Raw genomic sequence first — 10,000 nt, forward strand, 5'->3', positions numbered from 1 at the left:
TGTAAGTGTGTGTATGTGTGTGTGTGTGTGTGTGTGTGTGTGTGTGTGTGTGTGTGTGTGTGTGTGTGTGTTATGCAGAGAAAGAGAAAGAGACAGAGAAAGCCCAGACTGGCATGTCAGCAGACCACAGAGACCAGGTTATGCATTTGTGAGATTGTGTGAAGACACAAAATACAGTTTTGAAGTCATATTGTCTACTTTAGTGGCTTGCTTAAAAAATTCCCTATAGAAAAATACATGACTACAGTATTGGAGATATTTCAGCCTTTACTGTATAAACCATGTGACTGCTTGCACATTCAGTCCCCTCGTTGATAGAACACAGCAGAGGTCTAGAACACAGCAGAGGTCTAGAACACAGCAGAGGTCTAGAACACAGCAGAGGTCTAGAACACAGCAGAGGTCTAGAACACAGCAGAGGTCTAGAATACAGCAGAGATCCAGAACACAGCAGAGGTCTAGAACACAGCAGAGGTCTAGAACACAGCGGAGGTCTAGAACACGGCAGAGATCTAGAATACAGCAGAGATCTAGAATACAGCAGAGATCCAGAACACAGCAGAGGTCTAGAACACAGCAGAGGTCTAGAATACAGCAGAGGTCTAGAATACAGCAGAGATCTAGAACACAGCAGAGGTCTAGAATACAGCAGAGGTCTACAGTAGAACACGGCAGAGATCTAGAACACAGCAGAGGTCTAGAACACAGCAGAGGTCTAGAACACAGCAGAGGTCTAGAACACAGCGGAGGTCTAGAACACAGCGGAGGTCTAGAACACGGCAGAGATCTAGAACACAGCAGAGGTCTAGAACACAGCAGAGATCTAGAACACAGCAGAGATCTAGAACACAGCAGAGATCTAGAATACAGCAGAGATCTAGAACACAGCAGAGATCTAGAATACAGCAGAGGTCTAGAACACAACAGAGATCTAGAACACAGCAGAGATCTAGAACACAACAGAGATCTAGAACACAGCAGAGATCTAGAACACAGCAGAGATCTAGAACACAGCAGAGATCTAGAATACAGCAGAGGTCTAGAATACAGCAGAGATCTAGAACACAGCAGAGATCTAGAACACAGCAGAGATCTAGAACACAGCAGAGGTCTAGAATACAGCAGAGGTCTACAGTAGAACACGGCAGAGATCTAGAACACAGCAGAGGTCTAGAACACAGCAGAGATCTAGAACACAGCAGAGGTCTAAACCACTCTCTATTCTAATGTTCACCCACCGCTCTCTACACTGGCCGATGTCTTTCACTCACCTGTCAATTCCAATACACACTTACTCTCTCTCTCTCTCTCTCTCTCTCTCTCTCTCTCTCTCACAGACACACACACACACACACACACACCCTGCTCCCCCATTATCACACACACACTCACACACACAAATACACATGCACACACACACACACACATACACGCACACACACACACACACACAGACGCACACACACAATTCTCTAAGGGCGCCAGGTGTAGAGTATTAATCATTTCACCAGAGTGTGTGTCCAGTATGTCAGTAATGAAACACTATTGATTGGTGTGTACCTGCGGCCTGCTGGTGTTCTAGCTGGGTGGCGTACTGGGAAAGGGGATATAGACTTCTACTGCTAATTTACCCAGTACCTTACTATACCTCTGATGGTGTCCGGAGGTACTATAGGTGTCAGCTCAGCCGGAAAGACGACACAGAGCTGTCCTGAGGCCAGCTGTTAAGTCAGCCTGCAGGTGAAAACACTTCTTTAATGGCTGCACTGGGACCAGGGCCTAGACGCTCACATCTGCTCTGTGTAAGGCTCTATTGTATAGCCTCAGAGAGAGAAGCAGCTTGATGGCTGTTTTATAGAGCGGTTAGGACCATAGGGGGGAGAGAGGGGGAGGAGGAAAAGAGGGGGGGAGGGAGGAGAAGAGGAGGGCAGGAGAGAGGCAGAGGAGGAGAGGAGAGAGGAGGAGGAGGGAGGGAGCGAGGGAGGGGAGGAAGGAGAGAGCTGAAGGACCATAAGGAGAGAGATAGAGGGGAGGAGGGGAGGAGAGAGACAGAGGAGGAGAGTTGGAGGTGGAGGAGAAGAGGAGGGGGAGAGAGGTGGAGGAGAAGAGGAGGGGGAGAGGTGGAGGAGAAGAGGAGGGGGAGAGGTGGAGGAGAAGAGGAGGGGGAGAGGTGGAGGAGAAGAGGAGGGGGAGAGGAGGGGGAGAGGTGGAGGGGGAGAAGAGGAGGGGAAGAGGTGGAGGGGGAGAGGTGGAGGAGAAGAGGAGGGGGAGAGGTGGAGGAGAAGAGGAGGGGGAGAGAGGTGGAGGAGAAGAGTAGGGGGAGAGGTGGAGGAAAAGAGGAGGGGGAGAGAGGTGGAGGAGAAGAGGAGGCGGAGAGGTGGAGGAGAAGAGGAGGGGGAGAGGTGGAGGAGAAGAGGAGGGGGAGAGCTGAAGGACCAGAAGCGGAGAGGCAGGGCGCTGAGCCATCAAACACATTAATGCAGCTCAGCTATAAAGAGAATGAAATGGTGCGCCTGGACTCTTCACACAGGCAGGCAGGGACCAAGGATTAGTCTGCATCCCTTTATCCCTCTCCCTCTCTATCCCTCTCTCTCTCCCTCCCTCCCTCCCTCTCTTACTCTCTCTCTCTCCCTCCCTCCCTCTCTTACTCTCTCTCAATTCAATTCAATATGCTTTATTAGCATTAATGTTAGGTGAACAATATTGTCAAAGTGTCAAGGATAAATTTCAATAATTACATGAGAAAACTAAGTATACAATAAATTAGGTAAACTAACAGATAGATAAAGAGAGAGACCATTCATTAGGTCAATAAAGAGACAATTAACAAAATATATTAATACAAAATCAAATGTACTGTATCAACTGTCATATGTACAATAAATAAACACAAATGAACAAGCATCTCTCCCTCTCTCTCTCCCCATTTCTCTCCCTCCCCCTCTCTTCCCCTCTCTCTCCCTCTCTCTCTGTCTCCCTCTATATCTATCATGTCCAGCAGATGTACTGACCCACAGTATGCGTTACAGCCAGAGACAGTACTAAGCTCAACCCAGATCCATTACTCTGATTAAAAGCCTGTCCGTCCCACGTTCCTGGTTCAGATCAGAAGCTGTAATGTAACTAATAATGTCCCTGTGCTGTCCTGGTCTGAGCCATGCTTATCCACACTACTGTGGGCTGTAGTACACAATCTCCTGTATGCACACAGTTATCCCAGTATTATGTAATCCCCTTCATATGAAATCCTGTAGAGTGGATTGTAGAGTTTAACCCTGGGGAAGGGGGGTTAACATGTGTAATGTACTTAAAACCCCAGAGAGGTTATCAGGCTCACAGCTTCTCCACAGAGGGAAACAGTCATATGGAATATCGCTCAAGGTTAATCTGTCCCACACACACATCAGTGTTGACACAGATAGCTAAACAGTTAACACAAGCACTATCCGGCTAATACTGTTGGATTAATACTGTATGTACTGTACTGCACAAACGTATGTATGTGTTCAACACTGAGTGATCTCAAGTTTAATTGGTTTAATTGGTCACATCCTACATCATACAAGTACTGGACATGTGAAGTGTTTTTCTGTTAGCTCCTAGATTGTGCACACTGTAAATGGTAAATGGACTGCACTTATATAGCGCTTTTCCACCTTAGCGGCACTCAAAGCGCTTTACAATGGCCTCTCATTCACCCATTCACACACACACCAATGGCAGTAGCAGCCATGCAAGGTGCTAGCCTGCTCATTGGGAGCAATTTGGGGTTAGGTGTCTCGCTCAAGGACACTTCGACATGTGGACAGTCGGAGCTGGGATTCAAACCACTGACCCTTCGATCATTGAACGACCCGCTCTACCAACTGAGCTACAGCCGCCCCAATAAGCAATGAAGAGAGGTAGAAAAGGATAAAGAGAGTAACAGTGTATATAATCAATATAGTTACTAATACAAGATACAGAAGAAAAGAGAGTAGCAGCTATAGCTAAATACAAGTTACTATACAAATTCTAGACATGGAAGGAATGGGGATGTGTTGGGGGGTGGGTGTAGTTGTGCAGTGTACATATGGGTCTGGTGGAACTATAGGTCAAAATATGTATCTATAAGATACGTTTTGATATGTACATTCTGCATTTCCAACCTTTGCTGTAATTTTCCACTGCTGAAACGGCCACATTTCATCTATCTATCTATCTATCTATCTATCTATCTATCTATCTATCTATCTATCTATCTATCTATCTATCTATCTATCTATCTATCTATATTCTACTGAGTATAGATATAAAGTGTTGTGAGTGTAGATACTGAGTTTAGTCCACAGTCTCCTGGTTCAGGATCCTGATGGTCTGTTCTTCCCCCCCCCCCCCAGTGTGTGGGTGTGACCTGGCGTGCTCCGGGTTCTTCCAGAAGGCGGGGGAGTACATCTGCTCTGAGGACTACCAGCGTATGTACGGCACCACGTGTGACAGCTGCGCCGCCTACATCACCGGGGAGGTGGTCTCCGCCCTGGGCCGGACTTACCACCCACACTGCTTCGTCTGCAGTGTCTGCAGGTGGGAACACACACACATACACACACACACACAAACACACGTGTACATAACACACACACCCACACACGCACACGCACACATACACACACACACACACAAATATACACATACGCATGCACACACACGCACCCACATGCATCCACGCGCGCACGCACGCACGCACACACACACACACACACACACACACACACACACACACACACACACACACACACACACACACACACACACACACACACGCACACCGTAGGCATGCAGGCACATCCACACAGCAGATTTAAACTCTCTAGTGACCCTAGGTGTCAACACCAATATTTCGATTTTCCATCCAGGAGAGACTTAAATCAATTTCAGGAGCCTTATATATTAAATTGCATGACCTACGAGCGTATTTTGGAGTTTGCCCCATCCTGTTTATTCTGTTTGGGATTGCTGGCGCATAGCGGAGGGGGGAGGAGTTCCCTTCTGCCTTCTCCTTCTCTCTGCTCTGCACCAGCAATCGGCTGTATTTCTCAAACGGAATAAATATCACAACACAAACTGCTTTCCTAGATCAGTCTTGTATTAACTAAGATATCCACTGGAAAAAAAAACACTTTTTCCCATAGACACATTGAGCTCTAACGTCTGCAAATGTATGCTTGTCGCGGCAACCAAAACACGTCCTGGTTTTTGACTGCTGCCTAGCGCGATTATGGGAGTTTACTTTTTCTACCTGAGCGGCTGAATATATCGGCAATCGGCAATTGGTTGGCTGAGGTTGGCCGGTAGGATAAATTCAGCCAGTCGCCCAAGCCTAATCTGGGCCCTGGTGGAGGGTATGGTGGGATGTGATCTGTGACCTGGTGGAGGGTATGGTGGGATGTGATCTGGGCCCTGGTGGAGGGTGTGGTGGGATGTGATCTGGGCCCTGGTGGAGGGTATGGTGGGATGTGATCTGGGCCCTGGTGGAGGGTATGATGGGATGTGATCTGGGCCCTGGTGGGGGGTATGGTGGGATGTGATCTGGGCCCTGGTGGAGGGTATGGTGGGATGTGATCTGGGCCCTGGTGGAGGGTATGGTGGGATGTGATCTGGGCCCTGGTGGAGGGTATGGTGGGATGTGATCCTGGCCCTGGTGGAGGGTATGGTGGGATGTGATCTGGGCCCTGGTGGAGGGTATGGTGGGATGTGATCTGGGCCCTGGTGGGGGGTATGGTGGGATGTGATCTGGGCCCTGGTGGAGGGTATGGTGGGATGTGATCTGGGCCCTGGTGGAGGGTATGGTGGGATGTGATCTGGGCCCTGGTGGAGGGTATGGTGGGATGTGATCTGGGCCCTGGTGGAGGGTATGGTGGGATGTGATCTGTGGCCTGGTGGAGGGTATGGTGGGATGTGATCCTGGCCCTGGTGGAGGGTATGGTGGGATGTGATCCTGGCCCTGGTGGAGGGTATGGTGGGATGTGATCCGGGCCCTGGTGGAGGGTATGGTGGGATGTGATCTGGGCCCTGGTGGGGGGTATGGTGGGATGTGATCTGGGCCCTGGTGGAGGGTATGGTGGGATGTGATCTGGGCCCTGGTGGAGGGTATGGTGGGATGTGATCTGGGCCCTGGTGGAGGGTATGGTGGGATGTGATCTGGGCCCTGGTGGAGGGTATGGTGGGATGTGATCTGGGCCCTGGTGGAGGGTATGGTGGGATGTGATCTGGGCCCTGGTGGAGGGTATGGTGGGATGTGATCTAGGCCCTGGTGGAGGGTATGGTGGGATGTGATCTGGGCCCTGGTGGAGGGTATGGTGGGATGTGATCTAGGCCCTGGTGGAGGGTATGGTGGGATGTGATCTGGGCCCTGGTGGAGGGTATGGTGGGATGTGATCTGGGCCCTGGTGGAGGGTATGGTGGGATGTGATCTGGGCCCTGGTGGAGGGTATGGTGGGATGTGATCTGGGCCCTGGTGGAGGGTATGGTGGGATGTGATCTGAGCCCTGGTGGAGGGTATGGTGGGATGTGATCTGGGCCCTGGTGGAGGGTATGGTGGGATGTGATCTGAGCCCTGGTGGAGGGTATGGTGGGATGTGATCTGGGCCCTGGTCTAGGCCAACTAAGACACCAAGAGAGAGATAGTTAGCCAATCAGACTATGTTGTACTTTATGTGTGTTACCATTGGTCGATGATTGTGGGCACCTGGTTGGTTGAACTTACGCTAAGTTGCATTAGGTAGCACGTTTAGTATGGTCATACTGTAAGAGGACACTAACACACACACACACACACACACACACACATACACACACACACACACACACACACACACATACACACCCCTCCCTTCAGAGCTGCCACCACCTGTTATGGCCACCTGCCACTGAGGGTGACCCCCTCACCCCTCCCTCCTGTCCGACCACCTGGGCATTCCACCACCACAGACCCCCCCCCCCCCCCCCCCCCTCCCATGTACTCTAGAACAACAACAACAACAACAGTCAAGCAGCTTAGAGGGACCAAATGATCTCTGAGATTTCAGGAATGGAGAATAGGACACTTACTGTACTGACATACAGTAGCTCTGATATACTGTAACATATTGATATATGATATTGATATAGGATATTTATAATGATATTGATATAGGATATTGATAATGATATTGATATGGGATCATTATAATGATATTGATATTGATGTATGCATTTCAAATTGTACTGGATTGTACAAAGTGGACAGATTGTATGGAGTGTACTGTTGACGTGCTGTGATTGTTGATCTGGTAGGTTGATCAGTGCTGTTCAGATGGAGAGATGGGGGCTGTTGGTAGGAGAGATGGAGGGATGGAGAGATGGAGTGAAAGAGAGATGGAGAAACGGAGGGGTGGTGTTGGTAAGAGAGAAGGAGAGATGGAGGGATGAAGGGGTGGTGTTGGTAGGAGAGAAGGAGAGATGGAGGGATGGAGGGGTGGTGTTGGTAGGAGAGAAGGAGAGATGGAGAAATGGAGGGGTGGTGTTGGTAGGAGAGAAGGAGAGATGGAGGGATGAAGGGGTGGTGTTGGTAGGAGAGAAGGAGAGATGGAGAAATGGAGGGGTGGTGTTGGAAGATGAGAAGGAGAGATGGAGGGATGAAGGGGTTGTGTTGGTAGGAGAGAAGGAGAGATGGAGGGATGAAGGGGTTGTGTTGGTAGGAGAGAAGGAGAGATGGAGGGATGAAGGGGTGGTGTTGGTAGGAGAGATGGAGGGATGAAGGGTTGGTAGTGTTGGTAGGAGAGAGGAGAGATGGAAGGATGGAGGGGTGGTGTTGGTAGGAGAGAGGAGAGATGGAGAAATGGAGGGGTGGTGTTGGTAGGAGAGAAGGAGAGATGGAGGGATGGAGGGGTGGTGTTGGTAGGAGAGAAGGAGAGATGGAGAAATGGAGGGGTGGTGTTGGTAGGAGAGAAGGAGAGATGGAGGGATGGAGGGGTGGTGTTGGTAGGAGAGAAGGAGAGATGGAGAAATGGAGGGGTGGTGTTGGTAGGAGAGAAGGAGAGATGGATGGATGGAGGGGTGGTGTTGGTAGGAGAGAAGGAGAGATGGAGGGATGAAGGGGTTGTGTTGGAAGGAGCCATCTCCCCATCTCTGTAGCCGCAGGGCTGCGTTCATCCCAGGTCTGATGTTGTTCCCGTGTTTGCTAGTCCTGGTGCGTAATGCTGGAGAGCTTTTTCCTACATTTCTCTAGCTTTCGAGCATACAGCTACTCTACTGTGATCCGCCCCCTGTGTATGATATTAGATCACACACACACACACACACACACACACACACACACACACACACACACACACACACACACACACACACACACACACACACACACACACACCTAGACTCAGATCTGTGTGTGCTGTTCATTACAGGAAGCCCTTCCCTATCGGAGACAGGGTGACCTTCTGCGGTAAGAAGTGTGTGTGTCAGCAGTGCTCCCAGTCCCTGACCAGCGACCAGCCCGTCAAGATCCACGGACCCAGCTGTAAGTCACACAGACACACACACACACACACACTCACACACTCAAGAGACACAAGGACTCAGGTGTATGAGAAGAATCAACAAGGGTACAGATGACACATTTTCCGTCGTTTCTCCGTGTCCCAGTTCTGCCACCGCTCTGAGAAACAGACCCGGCCTTTTCTAACGAAGCCGCTGGAATATCTGCCCCTTAGCAGCGAGTATACCGGCCGTCCTGCCTACAGGTGCACACACATCACACACATCACACTGATGCTTCAGCCTGGGACAGACTGTAGGACGACCGTGAGTGACCCACGGACAACAGGCCAGCCCAGGACACACACACACACTCACACGCACACACAAACACAAGCATAAACACACACACACACACACCACGCGAGGTTCTGCTCCGTACCAGCTGTTCCCACAGGCAGTCCGGCTGTGTGAAAGGAGACAGTGCTTCCTGTACCCATGAGAGTGCCCTGTCAACTGTCCAAAATTGCTGATATATTTGAATCCTATTAAATATCAATTTTGATTTCTGGATTTCAAAAATAATAATTTAAAATGTGTTTGTGTGTGCGTGTGTGTGTGTGCTCGTGTGTATTTGTGTGTGCATGTGTGTGTGTGTGTGTGTGTTGGCCCCCTTGCCCTCCCCAGATGGGGCCCAGACGGCAGTGCCAGGCTGCCTGTCTGCCCCAGGGGCGTGATGAGGCTGGTGTAGACTCTACCAAGTGGACCACGCTGTGCCCGCCTGTGACAGCCCTGGGCCCTGTACTACGAAACAGGATTACAGGGTTAGCGCGATAACTTCAGGTTCAAGCCTGATTTATCCGTACTATGAAGGTGGTTCACTTCTCACCGTGCTATATTGCTGTGGTAACGTATGCTGCCGAGCTAACCTGCTCCGGGGCAGGTTAAGTTCCAGATTATGGATCAAAACATGTGAAGCACTGCTCGCTGACCGATCAATTCACTTGGAAAAAGGCATATGGACGTTAAGATTCTATATGGAACTTCAGTGTGCGAATTAAAAAATAATCTGCTGTGTGCAGTGAGATGTTCTTTTAAGAAGATTTTTTACAAACTGGCAAAACCTGGCTTTCCCTGATATCATCAAGGAATCTAAAAAGACCTTAGATTCCTTGTATATTATATGAAAATATTTTGCCTTGTGCATTTACAGTCGTAGACTGTAGGCTATGCACTGACTTGCGTTTTATTAGCCTATCTGCAGTTTCGTGTAGGCTGTGGGTGATGCGGAGAACCACGTAAAAACACTTGTACAAGTAAAAACACCGTCGTGGTACCGTTTATCCGTGATTGCGGTTGTCCTGTTTACTCGAGCGAGCTTGCGAAAAGTTATCCTGGATATGTTGAACAAGCTTCGTAGTACGGGGTCCTGGTCACAGCACAATCCTGTGTTCTCTCTCTGCTCAGTAAACCACAGCTACCCGCTAGAGCCAGACCCCCAGAC

At 49.8% G+C, this 10,000-nt stretch overlaps 1 protein-coding gene across 1 annotated transcript in view; it reads left to right on the top strand.

The window, feature by feature from the left end:
- LOC311318968 (actin-binding LIM protein 3-like) overlaps positions 1-10,000 on the top strand; it is a gene marked incomplete at both ends in the record, with an annotated part of 64,897 nt that overhangs the window by 34,344 nt on the left and 20,553 nt on the right. Inside the window, 2 exons of the mRNA XM_084450402.1 lie at positions 4,380-4,563; positions 8,427-8,539. Of these exons, the coding sequence (XP_084306528.1) occupies positions 4,380-4,563; positions 8,427-8,539 (297 nt within the window). The remainder of the gene's footprint in view (positions 1-4,379; positions 4,564-8,426; positions 8,540-10,000) is intronic.

The sequence above is a fragment of the Borostomias antarcticus genome (genome assembly GCF_949987555.1).
Source record: "Borostomias antarcticus genome assembly, chromosome: 15".
Classification (NCBI taxonomy): domain Eukaryota; kingdom Metazoa; phylum Chordata; class Actinopteri; order Stomiiformes; family Stomiidae; genus Borostomias; species Borostomias antarcticus.